The following is an 18,436-nucleotide window of genomic DNA, read 5'->3' as shown; positions in this document are numbered from 1 at the left end:
AGACCAATTGTTGTTTGTTTTTACTCTGATTATTTATTTATTCATTAACTTATTCACTGTGTACATTAATAACTAATAAATAAACCTTTTTCAGCAAAAATACAATCATAAATTAAAATTCTGACTCCTGCTGTGTACATGGATAAAGCTTATTTATTCATTTTAATTTATTTTCCTCCTAATATTAATGTAGTCAGTGTTTCTTAACTGGTTGGGCATCAGGACCCCCACCACCTTCTTGTTAGAAGTCGCAACCCAAATTTAAAACCTTCAATTTATTCAATGAAATATGTTGCAATTTGGACCTTGAATGCAGCATGACAAAATAAAGAGACAAGACATAAAAATGTTTGAAATGGAAATTGTTACACAAGGGCATACATGCTTGAATTGTCCTAAGATTAAATTTTTCTAAAACTGCAGGGAAATTTTGGCAATTTCACAAGAAATAACCTCATTATCTTGGGAAAACCAGTTTTGATAACCCAAGAAAAGGAGATAAATAAGTCGAAATCCTGCAAAACATCCAAAATGTACTCATCATCACAGGAAAACGGAGTAAACTGAAATGTATGGATGTTTGTCCACAAAAGGCTGCCAAACATTGCAGACCTTTTTCCACATTGCTTTTTTCCAAGGCACACATTCACGACCCACTGGGGACAGCTCTGCGATCCACTTTTTGTGGTCCTGACCCACCAGTTGAGAACCACAGCATTAAATCACCAGTACTTTAACCACTGGCATTATTTCTGATACACTGTGCAGAGCTAAAGGCCTATTCTTATACTCCTAAACAAAGTGGATGGTTATATAGTCTTAAATTTGACATCAGGGCTTTTATTTTGAAATATTGACCTTTCCCAATGGGTAACATGATTTCCTTTTCCTAAAATATTTCATTAGAACAAGAAAACAAAATAATGGAATTTAATCTAAAAACTGAAAATTTTACCCTTTTAAAAAGATTGTATTTGTTTTTTTGTTTCGTTGACAAAAAATGAAAAAAAAAAAATTACTTGTTTTTCTGTTTTTCAATTTTTGTCACAAAAAAACAGAAAAACAAACAAACAAACAAACAAACAAACAAAAAAAAACAGAAAACAGCTCATCTTCTTATCCTTTCTAAAAAATTTTCTATCAAAAACAAAATACAGAATAATGAGAGTTTCTCCTGATTTTTTGAGTTTGGTTTCAACCAGGAAATGGATCTGCCAGAAAAATGCACTGACCTTCTCAGTCCTCGTGTAAACCAAGCAGCTGCCTCCAGACTGAAAAATGGAGCCGACGCAGAAATGCAAAAAATTGGCAATACAGCGAGTGTCCACTTGAGGCTGGCTGAAGGAACGCCAGAAGTCCTGTCTGAACACACGCTAAAAAGTCTTTTTTTACACTAGAAATAAACTGGTTTACAGCCTGGTTCAAAAAACCAAACCTGTCTCATTAGCCAGTGTCTTCATGTGCTCTCACTCTAGGGGGGTGAATGTTTTTGTACCAAAATCGTTTCGATTATATTTGGGGAAAACCTCACTGTGCTATGATTGGTGCATCTCATTTGATTGACAGATAGCTCGACAAGCAGACACTACCTCCAAATGGCTAGCTTTAGTGCTAGCTGAGCTGACAGGAAGTCCAGCTCAGTGGGCGGGCTCTTGTCTGCCGTTAGGTTGATCCTAAGCTTAGTTGAGGCCGCCACGAGTTGTCTTCAAAAGCTGTTTGAGTCCACCTACTGTAATCAAACAGCTGACGTCACACACGCTCTGTCCAGACATTTTGCACACGCTCATTACAGTTCCAGTCAATGTCTATGCATGAGAAGGTGGACTACAACAACAATGGTCGGAGAAACGACCACGTCTCATTGTCTGCTAGCATCGTTAGCTATTTTTGTCTCTTTTCACCAAAACACTCAGAAGGAGGAGGATGTGAGCAAGCACATGCTACTTCATTACAATGCCACACTGCCCACCACTGGCCTGGCATGCATACTACAGTAGTTTAGCTGTTTTTATGTTTTAATGTTAAATCTGTGAACTGTTTAAAAACAAAACACTTTTTCACAATTTTTGCCACTTTTCGCCCATTAGAGCTACCCTTTGCCATTATATACTACATGTTTCCTATTTTTTGCCCATTATTGCCACTTCTTTTTGCAACTTATTTTTCCAAATTTGCCACTTTATCTAATTTTTCCACTTTTATCCAATTTTTTCCATTCTTTGCCACTTTTGTGCCCGTTTAAGCTACATTTTGTCATTAAATACCACTTGTGTCCTATTTTTTGCCCATTATTGCCACTTCTTTTTGCTTTTTTTTCCTAATTTTGCCCAGTTTAATCCAGTTTTTCCCACTTTCATTCAATTTTTTCCCATTTTTTTGCCACTTGCCGCCCATTTAAACAACACTTTGTCATTAAATACCTCTTTTTTTCATTTTTTTGCCCATTTTTGCCACTTTTTTTGCCATTTTTTTACACTTTGGCCCTTTTTCACCACTTGTCATCCATTTTTTGCTATAAAATGCCACTTTTTCCTTCTTTTTTGCTGCCAATTTTTGCCACTTCTTTTTGCCATTTTGCCATTTTCACCACTTTCACCCATTTTTGCCATCAAATACCACTTGTTTCCTAGCTTTTTGCCCATTTTTGCCACTTCTTTTTGCCTTTTTTTCCATTTTGGCCCTTTTTCACCACTTTTCACCCATTTTTTGCTATAAAATGCCACTTTTTTCCTCTTTTTTGCTGCCCATTTCTGCCACTTCTGTTTCTCCCTTTTATCCCATTTTTGCCCTTTTCACAATTTTTGCCCATTTAAGGTACCTCTTGCCATTAAATACCATTTGTTTCCTACTTGTTGCCCATTGCCACTCTTGACTGCTTTTTTCACATTTTAGTCAATTTCCACTCATTTTTTTTCATGTGTAACTCCTTTTTGTCACTTCCCACCCATTTATGCTATTTTTTTCTACCCTTCTTCCACTTTTCTCCCCATTTTCACCCCTTTTTACACACTTCTGCTGCTTTTTAACCATTTTTGCCACCTTTGATTTATTTTTAATGCCACTTAAGCCATTTTTGCCACTTTTCACCACTGAGCTTGTAGCTAGCTACCTTGCAAAGGTATTTTTCAACAGTTTGGCTCTTTGGTTGAGCAGGGTTGAGTAACACTGGTCTAGAAGAACTGCAGAGCTCAGAGACAGGATTGCTGACAGGCACAGATTGATCAGCATTTTAGCTTATCATCTCATCTACCTCACGGACAAGAGGAACTAATGAAGACTTGTGTCATATTTTTGGTTCACAAAATAAACAATGTTTAAAATGCAGCAAGATATTTAAAATCAGATGAGGCTTTAGATGAGTGAAACATAACACGTGGCTCTTGAGCCACATGTGGCTCTTTTATGTCTTCATTTGAAACATTATTTGCCCAGAAAACCTTAAATAAAGAGAAACTTTGAGCTCAGAAATTATCCATCGCAAGTCACATAAATCAGTTTGTCACCCACGCTTATACAGTTGGCTTTAACTTTTAAATTTGTCTGTTTATTTCCATTGCCCTTTATTTGCTTTTTTTGCCATTTTTAATCAGTTTTTACTGTTTTAAGCAAACTTTTGTCACTTCTTTTTGCAACCTTTTGCCCACTCTTTTATCCAGCTTTTCACTATTTGCCTTTTATTGCCACTTTTCACCCATTTAACCTGCCTTTTGCCATGAAATGCCACCTTTTTCCCCAAATGTTTGCCACTTTTTGCTGCCTGTTGCCCATTTTAGTCACTTTTCACTCATTTTTTGTCTTTCTTTTTTACCACTTTTTGACCATTTTTGCCAGCTGTAGTGTTTTTTTGTCACTTCTCATCCACATTTTGCCACTTTCTGCCCTATTTTTGCCACTTTTTCTCCCGCATTTTCATCACTTTTTACCCAGTATTTGGCTTTTTATGCTGATTTTGTCCCTTTTGACCTGTTTTTGCTGCCTTTTGACCATTTTGCCCCCTTTAACTTATTTTACTGCCAATTCAACCCATTTATGCCACTTTTCACTACTTAGATTGTGGCTCTTGCAAAGGTATTTTTCTACAATTTGGCTCTTTGGTTGAGCTTGGTTAAGTAACGCTGCTTTAGATATGTCATTTAGCAGATGACAACCGCTTAAATGTCAAAGTGGCCAGAGCTGTATGTGCTGCCAGTGCGGTCTGTCAGAGAGATCTCTGTGTTAAAATCCAACCAGCGTTGGTGGAGCTGTACCTCCTCAGCAGCCCGGGAACATGCTGCTCTCTAATAAAGCTGCCACAGAAAGCTGACGCTCACAGGAGACAAAATGTCAGCACAGTTTAACTTTGACATCTTTCTTTGACAGACACAACCCTTCTCTGTCTTTCTGAACAAATCTCCCCTGAAAGTCCAACAGGAACAAGACATTTAATGCACTGGCATTCAAGCATCCAAGAATTTTTTGACAATTTTAGCAAGTCAAGTTTATATATATTTGATTTTTACTTTGCTTTTATATAACAAGAATTCAGCTGGCTGTGTTTTGTGGTTAAAATATAAGAAAGAATGTAAGAAATCCACATCATAAAAGCTTTATATTCAAGGCCATGCTCTTCAAAACCAAACATTGTGTGTCTAAAGAGTCATATTTCTACATTTCATAACTTTCCTTCATCCACAGAGCTTATTAAATGCGCTTTCATAACATCTGCAGCTATACATGACGAGTTTTATTATTCTTGGTGAAGTTTAAAAAATATTAAGTGGAAATTTCAGTGAAAAAAAAAGGGTAAATTTGGTTTAAAAGTGACTCCAGCGTGCAGGATTTCACTCCACAAACACTCATTAATGTAAAAATTTAGCTTTAGAGTTATTTTAACCCAACCAGACGTCGGTTTCTTACGTCACAGTGATGAGCGGCAAACGAAGCAAAGACATTCAGCGAGGTCAAAGCGTTTTCCAGCGTCCTGATGGCGAGTAAATGACAGATCAGCGTGTGAACAGATCACTGAGTCACCTGCAGCAGCTCCTCGACGTGGTCGATAACTCGTCAACTCACCTGAAACAGCGTCGTGGAACTCATCCTCACTGAGCGCGCTCCGAGGAGACGATCCTTTGACGACGGATTGCTCGAGCTCGTGGTGCTCGGTGGCGAGAGTCTGCAGTGCTTCAGAGAGGATCTTATTCTTCTCCACCTCCTGCTCCAATTTCACACTGCGCACCTGAGACACACAAACGCACACAAATACACAAAGAGAAGACAGTAATTATACTCAGAGAAACACGCAGACCAACAGGAGTGAGACCCTCCACTTTGAAGGGATTCATGGTACAAAGTTTGTGTTTGTCTGCTGTCACAGACTGTTTTTATCAGATCAGTCACTGACCAAGCCAACCTCTTCACACCGTCATCCCATAAACAGAGACAGAGACACTCAGGGAGATGGGGGACAGTCCGTGTCTATCTGTGATGGACGACAGCTGCCTCCACATCCCCGCCGTCTCAAATGACCTGCAGGAGAACATGACTCCAGGGGAGGACATGGATCAAATAACAGCTGATGGACTCAGATATAAAGTTCCTCCAAAAATACAGAAAAAAGGCTGCTGATGAATGAAGATGTGCCTCTTTTTCAGCAACACCCTTCTGATGAAAAACACTCCTGCTTCCTTTCAAGTCATAACAGAAGAGGCAGAAAACAACCAGAAGAAGGGTTTCTCTTCATGGAGTCATCTAGAAAGTCAGAGCCAGGAATCTAGAAGGCAGCTGGAGGAGCAGAATAATCTTTAAACATAATGGCATCACACTTATTTTTAACCAAATCTAGCTTCTATTCAATTTGAAGTTTTAGTTTTAAGCAGGGCATGCTGCATTTGCTGCATGCACAATTGAACCTGCTAAAAGCACCATGATTTGCACCTGCAGTCTGCCCCCTTTAAAGGGATACTTTAACATTTTGGCAAATTTGCTCATTGCCATAATCCCTATAGTCTTAGTAATAGTTTTGTTACCTTTAGTTGTCCGTGCAAGCTATTTTTAGATTGGCGCTGCCGAGTTTGGAGCTGCCGTGCCAACTCAATGGAGACGGATGGTATTTTTGGCTTTCCCTTATCAAACTCAACAAATACACAATCCAACAACTTCAAAATGCTCTCATGGACAAGTTGTGACCTGTACATTCACCACGCTATGAAATAATATTGTATAATTATAAGGGCTGTCAATAGATTAAATTTTTTAATCGCGATTAATCTCACAAATTCCATAGTTAACTCGCGATTAATCGCAAATTAATTGCACTTTTTGGTCTGTTCTAAATGTACCTTACAGTACTATTTCTCAAGATTTAAATACCCTTATTAACACAAGTGGACAAAAATGCTTTCTTTATTCAAATGTTTGTTCATGTCAACAACCCAAAACAACAACAGATAAAGTCCAGAAAATTCTCTAGTCTGAGCTCAAAGATACTGAACGCTGCAAAAATCTGCTGAGAGCATAACATGGTAAACTCAAGCCACAACAGATGGAGATACTGACCTTAATGTAACATTACTGAATAATACCACAATGTAGAGTCAAACTTTAGACTTCTAGAAGTTAACTCCTCTGTTCTCAGCAGCTGAACACCAAACAACAGATCTGATCATCACACATGGACATAAAGAAGTCAAGTCTCTGCTGAGAGCTCAGCAGTAAGGCACAGACACATCTAATGGTGTTTCACTGTCCTGATGTGAGTAAGGTGGACACATCTGCCCTGCTCAAGAGAAAAAGCAAGTAATTACTTAAAAAATGTCTGCTATTATTTATCATATTTTTACTTTCAAACTAAGAAATGCAGTCCAAATGTAAAATAAATGCTGACAGTAAGAAATGACTGTCATCAGTCCAGTAGATTTACTGGAATGATGTCAATAAACACACATGTGAAGCCTCTTTTCAAAACTCATGAACACACAAAGTAAAAGAAGTCTCAGTGGAGAACTTTTAAGGTGTACTAAGAGGACTTAACCATCTCTTCATTCTTCAGATCATAGAAGAGCTACAGATTTAATCTAAAACCATTTTTTCCTCCTAAATAAAGGAGACCCACAGTCTACAGATGCTTTCAGCTTATATTCTGATACTCTACAGAGCTCATTCACTAACCTCTGCTCTCCTGTCACACACCAGCCTCTGCTGCTCTGTCTCCTCCTCCTCCTCATGATGCAGCTGTACATTCACCAGCATCAGACAATCTCCTACAGGGACTGCAGAGTCTTTGACAGTTTTGCAGCATCTTGATTGACTGTTATTTAAATTTGGCGTTTATTCCAGTCGATCGTTTTAGTAAGTTTCGTTTTTTCCAAATACTTTCACTTTCAAGCAGGAGCTGCGTGGGGATGAGAGTGGACCTTTAGGAGACGTGATCAGACCAGTCAACAGTCAGTAGCACAACTGTGGTGCTGGTTCATGGCAGATATAATAGCCTAAATAAATGAATAAATCATACTGGCCCAAAAGTGCGTCGGCACACTGGGAAATGCCCGGTATGCAGGATAGCGAGTCCATCCCTGCAGTGTTGTCTGAGTGTCTCCATTGTAAACAAATCCAGCATGGCGAGGGGGGTGGCTCTCTGCATTAGCGGTGTGCATGGCCAGCGAGTGGTGCGGGCTATATAAGCCTACGAACTTCCTGTAACTCTGTTCATGTCGACAGTAGGAGAAAATAACTTCAGTCTTATCTGACATGATCTGAAAGCTGAACCTGTCATTCAAAAGTCTCTGTCCTTTATCCATTTCTGCTCGCTTGTACCGAATCACGATGGTGCAACTTCCTGGTCTGGCAAACTACGGGATGGGTCGAGGGTCATACAGAACGCGCATGCGTTAATCGTGCGACAAAAAATTAGAGGCGTTAAAAGTAATTTGAGTTAATGCGATATTAACGGGTTAACTTTGACAGCCCTAATAATTATGTAACATTATGCCACATGAAGCAAATACTAGGAACTACTTTCTGAGTAAACCACTTGGCGGAGTGACACAGCGCGCGCCTGTGGCAGTGCCGTAGTTACTTGGTAGTTCCCGCATTGCATTTAGCTTTAAAACATCTCTGTTCAGATCTAGAAACAGCTTGCACCGACAACTAAAGGAAACAGACCTATTACTAAGACTATAGGAATTATGGCAATGGGCGAATTTACCAAGATGTTGAAGTATCCCTTTAAACACCAAGAATGTACGACTTGTGCAGGTGCTGACATCCCCAAGAGTACCTGGATGCATCGACATCCACTTCACACCGGAAGTCGGAAAATCGCTGCCATATCTCGTCTTCTAATACTGGAAGTCACTTGAACTGAACTTCTTCTTCGTTGTTTTCTCCATGTGTCGCCGCCATGTTAATAGAGGCAAGTCCGCCAAGTAAGGAAATACAAGTAGATGAAAATTTGCAAGTTTTTGGGTTAACAAGCACAGCGATAACATTACATTAATTTTTAATGAATCAATTTATGATCCATATTCACGTATCACTGAGCACAGACATTGAATGTGACGGGAGACTAGCTGGCTGGACGTCAGCGTCGCCGCCATGTTGCCAGAGGCAAGTCCACTATGTCATTCAATACAGCAGACAAGGATTGTGCAAGTTTTCGGAACAAAAAGCTCAAACGACGAGATTACATGGTTTTTAATGAATCATTTATAACAAATGATCTACATTAAAAAAATAACTGACAGTGAAACATTAAAGCAGAATCCGCTTTCTTGTATATTCTCAGTTAAATGAAAAGATGTACTCCATGATTAAAATAAAATTGGTTAATTTTATACAAAATACAGTTTCTTTTATGTATAGATAGTTTTATTTTGAATCTATATATGCATACTTATATATTAATCTGATCGTTTGACCTTTTTATTCCTTTAACTTGCACAACAAGGCCTTTTTCACTCATATACGAAGTACTTCCAGTTCAGCGTTTATTGTGCCGGACCACTGCCGCAAAAGTGGACCGTCTGCACGAAAAAACTATTTACGACTTTTTTATATGTAATTATATTTCACTATCAGTTATCATTTTTATATGGATCATTTATTAAATGATTCATTTAAATCCGTTTGAGCTTTTATTCTGAAAACCTGCACAGTCCTTGTCTATTGTATTGAATGACGTAGTGGACTTGCCTCTGGCAACATGGTGGCGATGTCAGCATCCTGCCAGCCAAACCCCCGTTGTGTATTATGTCTATGCAAAGTGATACTTGAATGTGGATTATAAATTGATTTAGTAAAATTAATGTGATGTAATCTCTGTGCTTGTTAGTCTGAAAAGTCACATATTTTCATCTACTTATATTTCCTTATGTAATGAACTTGCCTCTATTAACATGGCGGCAACACACGGAAAAAACAACAAAGAAGACATTCAGTTCAAGTGACTTCCGGTATTAAAAGACGAGATATGACGGCGCTTGTCCGACTTCAGGTGCGAAATGGAGGCCCTCCGATGCATCCAGGTCCCTCTCCACACGCCCACAAACTTTGCAGCTAGGCATGCAGGAAATCAGTGGCTTGGGTCAAGATGTCAGCTTTAGATGCACGGTCTAGCAATGTTAGCCAAAAATTTGCCAAAGAGAAGTCCAGCTGGCGCCCCTGGCCATCAGTGTGCCCAAGTCTTACAATAGTAGAGTAGTGTTGCACTCACGACCACAATCTCTGAGACCAAGACTTGCCTGAGACCAGAGTACCGAGAACAAGCAGAGACCGAGACAAGACCAAGACCATAAAAATCAATTTAAAAAAACAAGACAAGGTTGAACAGTAAAGGAGCATTCTCTCTTTAAAAACAATGTGTCGGCAACTCTTTCAAAGCACAACATGCAAAAAATCTCACATCTTACAAATCTGTTAACGAACTTCTCATAAAAAATAAATACTTTATGTTTTTATGTTTCTAAAAGCCACTGACAAGTCCAGAATTATTTTAAATATCTGAAAATGAGATGTGTATCTATTTGTCAGGTGAATGCGGCCTAAAGTGTTCAGAGGTATTTCTGACTAGAATTAAGATGGACTGATGTCTGAATTTTTGCAGGTGTAGCTATTTGTTGTTTTAGAAAGTGCTTCTCGTTATTATCAATTAATGAAGTCGAAGAATAGCAGATCAGGGCTGGTCTCGACCGGTCATGATGGAAAATCCAGAGTCTGGACAGTATGAGACCGAGACAAGACCGAAACATTCAAAATGTGGTCTTGAGACTGGTCTCTAGAGCATTTTTAATAGGTGTTGAATACTGCAACACTACTATAGTAAAACCAGGAAGACCAAAGACTGAGAGACTATTGTCTGCATGCTCAGATACCAGGACTTGCGAACCCAATGCCCCATACACCCCCCCCAAGTGTCACAAGAGAGGGGCAGTGGGACACAAATGCAGACAGCGGGTTTCAAAAAGTTCTCCTGGAAGGATAACCACTAAATCGCAAGCGATATACAGGAAAAGGGAGAATACCAAAGCAAAATGATAACAAGCCAAACCAATAAACTCTTATTCTAATTAACAGTTGAAAAGGGAAACTGAACCAATGCTGCCGTGCAGCTGAAAAGAAACAAACTTCCAGGGAGAGTGAGACAAATGTCTTCAGGAGAAACTGAAAGATTCCCAGACTGGAGTTCAAGAGAGAGACAAAGAAAAGCTGGTTATGTCTCCAGCATCAACAAACTAAAACTCTGGGGTTACAAGTAGTTTCAATGAACAAAAGCTCTGTGACAGGAGTCAGCAGTGTTTGGGAAACTTTGCTTAGAAACACACAAGGAAAGCCAAAGGAGATGCTCTCAATACCTCTGAAGGTGAGATGAGTCTGCACTGAGAGCTGCAACCCAAGAGCATATATAAGCTTTCCACACCTGGTCTCACTCAGTGCTGATCAGCCCCACACACCTGGCACTGTACTGATTCACCCTCAGTGAATGCCAAGTGTGATCCCATCACACCAAGTCTGCGGTTGATCTCAGCCTGCAGTCAGCTGATCGATTGCTAAGATCTCTGCAGACATGACAATAACAGACTGGAGGCCTATTCATAAGGGATCAGTATTACAGGGAGACCTCTGGATATTTGTAATAATCGTGTGCAAATCTACAATCACTGCAGTTTGTTTTGGGGCTGGAGCCTAACACAGCTGTCACTAGGTGAGAGGCGGGGTACACCCTGGAGTGTTCGCCAGTCAATCGCTGGGCTGACATATAGAGAGAGACAACCAGGCACGCTCACATTCACACCTACGGCCAATTTTAGAATCACCAGTTAACCTAACGAGCACGTCTTTGATGATGGGAGGAAGCTGGAGTACCTGGAGAGAACCCATGCATGCACGGGAGAACATGCGAACTCAACAGCACTAACCCCTTTACCGCAGTGCAGCCCTGTACATTTCATGCATAGCTCAATATATGTTTAAAAACATGTCATATATGATGAGGCTGCTGCAGCTGATCCGTGAAGAGAGTTATTGTTTGCTAAACTAAAATAGCATCGAACAATAGTTTTTAACCTTCTCTTGCTAAAGGCACACGACAGATCAGGCCAAAATCTCAAGGCACACCATATCCATTTCTATAAAAATAACCTCTTTAATACATGTTACAGTATCTACAGTTCAGTTAGGACCACTTAGTCAAGAAACATACATAGTTCCCAGTTAGAACAGTTTCATTTTGGTAGCAGCTCTTATTATGTATTTATTGGTGTTATTTACAGTATATTTGATGGTATCGCTGTTCTTGGATCCCTCTGCCATTCCACGAGCCTTTATTGAAAGCATCAAGCAGGAACAGCACATGCTCCTGCCCTACTTCCTGTGCCTATAGGAAAGCCTGAGGCAGGAAAGGAAGCAGCCGGAAACCCAGAGTAGAACAGGCATGAGTGACAACAGAGTGGCATTAAGTCAGATGTAGCATAACGGAGGAGCTGGGGTGGAGGAGGGTTGCAAAAGCAGCTTGCAGAAGGAGTAGTAAAGAGTAGGCAGCCAACATGACTTGAGTACATTCAGCCAATAGGAAGCTTAGCATGAGTCGGCTGATCTCAATGAAATGGCTGCATTTGACACTGTGGCCTGCTTGGACTAACACTATAAGCTCAATCTGTTATATAGTTAGAGTGATAACATAAGATAGTTTAATTCTCACAGCACACCTAGACTTGCCACACCATTTGAGAACCACTGGTGTGAAAAACATCAACGGCAACAACAGAAGAGGTTGATATTTAACACCTGACTTCTTCATATATCAGCAGCAGGGATGCTACAGTTCTCATCTCCTCTCTTCCTCTCTGTCTGATCAGCTGCAGACACACAGAGGTGACAGACTCGATCTCAGTGTGTGACTGAAGAGTGTGAGGGAGCCTGTTCACTAGTTAATCAATCATGGATAGCGTGCTACAAATAATAAGAATAAAACAAAACTCTGACCAATAGTCTGTGTTGTATACATGAAGGAAATGTAAAAGCAATGTGCACTACATTAGCTCTTTTGTAGGGCAACACTGTGCATTATTTATTGCACCTCCATGTTTTCTTTCAGAAATGCAGCTTAATTACAGCACATTACAGCTCTGAAAATGCACATCAACAAATACTGACACTGGGTGGTGATTCATAAAATATCAGACAAACCCCAGGTAGTATAGATCCACAGTGGACAGTAATTTTGAAAAAAGAGAGTTTTAAGATTTCTAGACAGTGTTAATTTTGGCAGCTTTTTAAAATTTTTGTCTTAGTTTTAGTTTTTTTTTAACGAAATGCATTTTAGTTTTAGTCATTTCTACTAGGGCTGGGCAATTGATCATAAATTAGATTAAATCCCAATATGGCCTGCTACAACTTTCAAATCGCAGAAGGTGCAATATTTCTTTTACCTGAAATTTGTGTCAAAAAACCAGTTGAAAACTTTTTGCAGTAGAGACGTTATGCATTACATATCCTGCAATCATTCTAGTGCCATATTTTGAGAATAGTGTACAAAAAATATCCTTTTTTCTTCATTTTTTTATGTTTTTCCTCATTAAATATTAAATTATAAGAAATTTTTCAATCCCCCTCATATAGCAGCTCATATTAAATTCGCAAAATGAGTCAAAATCATCACAATTAGGTATTTTTTCAAAATTGTTCAGCCCTAGTTTAATCTAATATTGTGTTGTCTATAGCATAGAATGAATTACTGCTTATTTTTGTTGGAAAATAAAGATGAGGAACTTAAGAAATAATCACATATTGAATCGTAATATTGGGTAAAAAAAATTGCAATTAGATTACTTTCCCAAATCGTTCAGTCCTAATTTCTAGCCTTTTTTAGTTTTTGTCTAGTTTTAGTCGACAAAAACTCAAAAACATTTTAGTCTAGCTTTAGTCCATAAAAAGTCCTCACATTTTAATCTTTACTTTTAGTCCAAGCATTTATTCTCTTGCCTAAATGTGGTACCAAATTAAGGTAGTGTGTTCTCTGCACTCTGCCAAACCTGGGTCCCTGCTTTATACAACTGAGAGACAGAATAAACACAGATGCATTGTTTTTTTTGACAGATTTACCCACAGTGGAGAAATTTCATGGATTTAGAATGTCTGACAAAAACTACATTACACTTTAGTCTAGTTTTAGTCATCTTGATGAAAACTATTTTTTGTCAGTTTTAGTCATCACAGATCTCTTTTTGTTAGTCTTAGTCCAGTTTTTGTCATGGGAAAAAAGGGCTGACAAACACTTTGAGATGTAGCTTTAGTCGACAAAATTAACACTGTTTTCAGACTGCACGGAGATGTGCATCCAAACTTTAGTCAAAAAGTCTTAGACCCTGGGTGCAGGTTTAGCTCAGTGGGTGCAGCAGGCGTCCATACACAGAGGCTACAGTCCTCGGAGTACTGGTACAGGTTTAAATCTCCATCCTAGCGGATGCGTTGTGCATTCCTACTCTCTCTCCAGCTGTCCTGTCATAACGAAGGCAAAAAAAAAAAAAGCCTTCCATCTTGCTGTCTCTTCACAACAGCGTGTCCTGGCGTGTGTTACAGGTGCAGCAACAATCATAAACAAGGGAAAGACTCAGGATGAAACCCTGGCTGGAATTAAGGTACAGTTGTGTTTATGGTTGTGAGTGGTGAAAGTACGTATGATTCGTTTGGCGATGCTACCCGGTCTGCTCGCTCTCATTGGTTGTTGTGGGTATTCCATCAGCGGCACTACGACCTAGAATCGTAAATATCAAACATGTTTGATATTTACGATTCAGGGTTTGGGAGGCTACGACGTGATTTGGAGCAGTAAATGAATCGTGTTGACACCACACACATGCGGACTACTCAGACAAATAATCATTTGCGACGAGCCTCCAGTCGGTATACGCCCCCACGATCGTCACGGGAGGCAAATCTCTGCTAAAATCAGGCTTAAAATCCTGTAGTGTGTGGCCGGCCTTAGGCCCTTACCACATGGAGATGAAAGCTATATATATTGCCGTTTCGTTTTGAAAAAGTTTTCTGTAAAGACGAGATTGTTTTAGGAAATATCCGCGTAAGCACGGAACCACTGAAAACGACTGAAAACGCCGTAGTGCATATGCCAAGCCTGTACGTGGCGCTGTATTACTGCCACGGAAATGCGCCAAACGAAATAAGAAGATCACAGACAACTGACACAAACTTTCTTCTAGTTGCCCTTCTGGTTGTTCTCCGCGCTGGATTTAAGAACACATGGTTTGTGCATTTTGCGGTGGTGGTAAAGGAGCATCAGATTTAGCTGTAAAAGCCATAACAAGCTCAGTAGCTTCTGCATCACAAACACAACCCTGTAATCAGCCATTGTTGTGTTGGCCGGACCCACACAGGCGTCTTAAGAGAGCTATGCTATGTGTGACGTAATCGTTTCAAGGAAGATGAGGATAGCCCTCCACATGGTAGTCAAACGGTAGTCATTTATGGATTTGTGCACTCTGGGACCCGTTTTCAAAAAGTATCGTTTACAGTCACCCAAACGCCGTTTCCGTGTGGATGAAATGCTGACACGACAAAGGACTTTTGCGTATCATCTCTGTGTGGACGGGGCCTTAGACAACAAAGATAGAAATGAGCGCACCCATGTACACGATTAGACGCCATTCTTCCTGTTTAAAGTCACCATACAGTGGGCTCATCAACTTTGGAACCACTATTTTAAGGTGATAAAAAATCACTTTGTTGCTTTAAACACACAACCTGATATATTTTTGTTCACTAAGGATGACTCAAATGAACTCTTTTTGAGCCTAGCAGGCTCACATCTTCACATTTATCAGCTAAAAATAACCGCTGGCTTCTAGCCTTCACATATAAATGGATGCTTAAGCTATTACGGTATTTTTTTCTCATACTGCAGACAAATTGCAGATATTATGACTCATTAAATCTTTCCTTTAATAGTTTGGAATATGGAAGAGCTCTATTTTTAGCTTCTCAGAGAATTACCTTAACTCTGCACACATTTTCAGTCTCCAGCTCTCTTAACCCTGAAAATATTTCAGGTCATTAACTCTCTCTCTGCTTATAGAAAATTCTACAGATTTGTCATGAACTTTGCCCTTTGAATGAGCTCCTGAAGCTGCAAAATAAATGATCTGAAGTGGTATTTTTCTTCCACTATGGTTCCCTGGATCAGAACGGACAGGTAAAGTGCCGTTTAATGACAGACTTCAGTTTACCTGCCTGCTCCAGTCACTGAACTCTAAAGAAGAGTTTCCAGCTGCTTGACTTTCTCCATAAGTGCTGGATCAGGATCCTTTCTGCACAGACGGACACTTCAACACTAAAACACACATGTCTGAGATATTCACACAGGGAGACGGTTTAGAGAGAGCTCAGAAATCCTGTGAGCCTTTTTATCGAGCGCTCTGCCCCTGCACACTCGGCTCAAAAGGATGCACAGGTGAGCGATGGAGGACTGACACCTGTGGGAACCCTGGAGGCACTGGACCGCTGTTAAACTGAGAACACTTGAATGGTTTTTGGCAGCCTGAGGGCAAACCAGTGGCACTTGACTGCTAAAAATCAAGCAGAAAATAAATGCCTCTGTCTGAGCATGAGTAAGAGGAGAAAGCCACGCTCTCATCACTGATTTAAAGGACACGTTCGTATCTTTAGATCAGAATAATTCAGGATTTATGTGCAGTTTTAAATAAACCAGCTATGTGGTAGGACTGGGTGATGTGGACCAAAATATCCTACCTCTATTTTTCAGCTAAATGATGATACCAAGGAAAAAAACTGAAGTCCAAAACACTCAATATTGGGCAATTTTGTAATTATCAAAAAAACAAATCAAAAGTTGCAGACTATCTCTAACACAGGGGTTTTCAACCTTTTCAGCCCGCGACCCCCAAAATAAAGGGGCCAGGGGCCAGACCCCGGCAACACCCCCCCCCCCCCCCCCACACCACCACCAATACCACTGTACCTAAAGGTGACTGAACACAGCCATGCGCATTCAAGAATCGTCAAGTGCAGACAAGGCTGTCCATAAAGGGGGAAAACATGAGAGCTTTCTGGGGCCAACAAAATCATGGTCCAATGTAAAGTTAAGCTTTGGTATTTTATATTTAACCTGAATAATAACCACTCTTATCAAAGAAACAAGTTTTAATTCATTTGTGTAGTAAGAGGCCCTCTTAAAAATGTAAATCCTTTTGTAAAAAAAAGAATGAAAATACATTAAAAATAGCTAAAATGGGTTAATAATGGCAAAAATGGTGGGAAATGTGGTGAAATTGGATTTTAAAAGTAGCAAAAATGGGTAAGAAGTGACAAAAATGAGATAAAGTGGCAAAAAATTACCAAAAAATGGCAAAAACCAAAATGGGTTAAAGCTGCAAAAATGGGCATATTAAGTGGTAAAAGAGGATTCAAAAGAGGTAGAAATAGGGAGAAAGTGGCAAAAACATGTGGAAATTTGGTGAAGGGGATGAAAATTGATATAAAAGGACAAAAAAAGGGTTAGCTGAGGCAGAAATAGTCAGGACCTGGCTAAAATAGGCATACCAAATTGTGAAATGTGGCTTAAAAAATTGGTAAAAGGGGTTAATAGTGGCAATAATGAGACAACAGAGCCAACAATAGGTGGAGAGTGTCATGATTTGATTTAGAAGTGGCAAAAACAGGCAGAAAAAAAGTGGTGGAAAGGGTTTAGAATTGACAAAAAATGGGTTTTAAGTTGCATAATCGGTGTCAAGTGGCAACAGTGCACTGCAAATATGTTCTTAGTTTTTTAAGGCATCTGGAGACCCCCCCCTCACTGTCTTGCAACCCCCAATGGGGTCCTGACCCCAACCCTTGCTCTAACAGATGTCAAATTGGACAAAATCAGTGGCAACATTTTCATATCCAGTAATGAGGCAGTACAAACCTTTTACATCCTTTAACAGCCCTGTATTTTAAAATGATCAACTCTCCATTATCTTAATGATTGGTGGTTTAAAGAGCAGAAATGTTGGCTTCATTTAAACCGTGCATTAACAGTGATTTACATTTTGGCATTCAGAAACCGATAAGTAATCTGAAAAGTTTTGGATGCACCCTGATGTGTGCTGAAGCAGTCTGATATGTGAATGATACAGAGCTGTCTGGGATGCTGCCATCAAGCTTGGCTTGGTTGTCTAGATGCAACACATGCAGACACAGATTAAAGATTTCCCTGATAACTGATGCACGTGGCTGTATTTTGCTTTTTAAAAGATTTTAGACATGTTTTTTTCTCTTAAAAGATTCAGACATAGTTTAAAAAGCATCCATTTAGCACTGCTATTCATTATATATTAATGATTTATGTGATGTATCAAAGATCTTGGAGTTTACTCTATTCGCAGATGATACAAGCTTTCTTATTTCAGGAGATGATTTAAAAATGTTAACAGAGTATAGAGAATGAGACGTTAAACTCAAAAAATGGTTTGACATGAATAAATTGTCTAAATTGGAGTAAAACTAAGTTTATGGTGTTCACAAATAGAAAAAAGGATGAAAACGTCTCGTTGTCTATTAATGGAGTTGTGATAGAAAAGGTGTCAGAAATGTATTTTTTGGATTTAATAGTGGATGAAAATGTAACATGGAAACCACATATTGCTTATATTCTAAATAAGGTGTCAAAAAATATTTCTGTTTTAAGAAAAGCAAAATATGTATTGGATTATAAATCAATGAGGATTTTGTATTGTTCGCTTATTATGCCATATTTGAGTTATTGTATTGAAGTTTGGGGAAACACCTATATTAGCAGCACAAATCCATTGTTTCGTTACAGAAAAGAGCTATAAGAAGTATGAAAAACGTTGATTTCAGGGAACACACAAATGAGTTGTTTGTAAAGTCAGGTTTGTTGAAGTTTAAAGAGATGGTTGAATTAGGGACGTTATTGGTTTTGTTCAGAGCA

At 39.3% G+C, this 18,436-nt stretch overlaps 1 protein-coding gene across 2 annotated transcripts in view; it reads right to left on the bottom strand.

Annotated features, from left to right (window-relative positions):
* The window catches only part of osbpl1a (oxysterol binding protein-like 1A), a 78,864-nt gene that overhangs the window by 24,603 nt on the left and 35,825 nt on the right, over positions 1-18,436 (bottom strand). For both annotated transcript variants that reach the window (XM_041791518.1, XM_041791519.1), the window contains exon 16: positions 5,053-5,215. In XM_041791518.1, the coding sequence (XP_041647452.1) occupies positions 5,053-5,215 (163 nt within the window). The remainder of the gene's footprint in view (positions 1-5,052; positions 5,216-18,436) is intronic.

Source organism: Cheilinus undulatus, linkage group 7 (genome assembly GCF_018320785.1).
Source record: "Cheilinus undulatus linkage group 7, ASM1832078v1, whole genome shotgun sequence".
In the NCBI taxonomy this organism is placed as follows: domain Eukaryota; kingdom Metazoa; phylum Chordata; class Actinopteri; order Labriformes; family Labridae; genus Cheilinus; species Cheilinus undulatus.
Note: the sequence above shows the minus strand (reverse complement) of the source record. Positions and strands in the feature narration are given on the sequence as shown.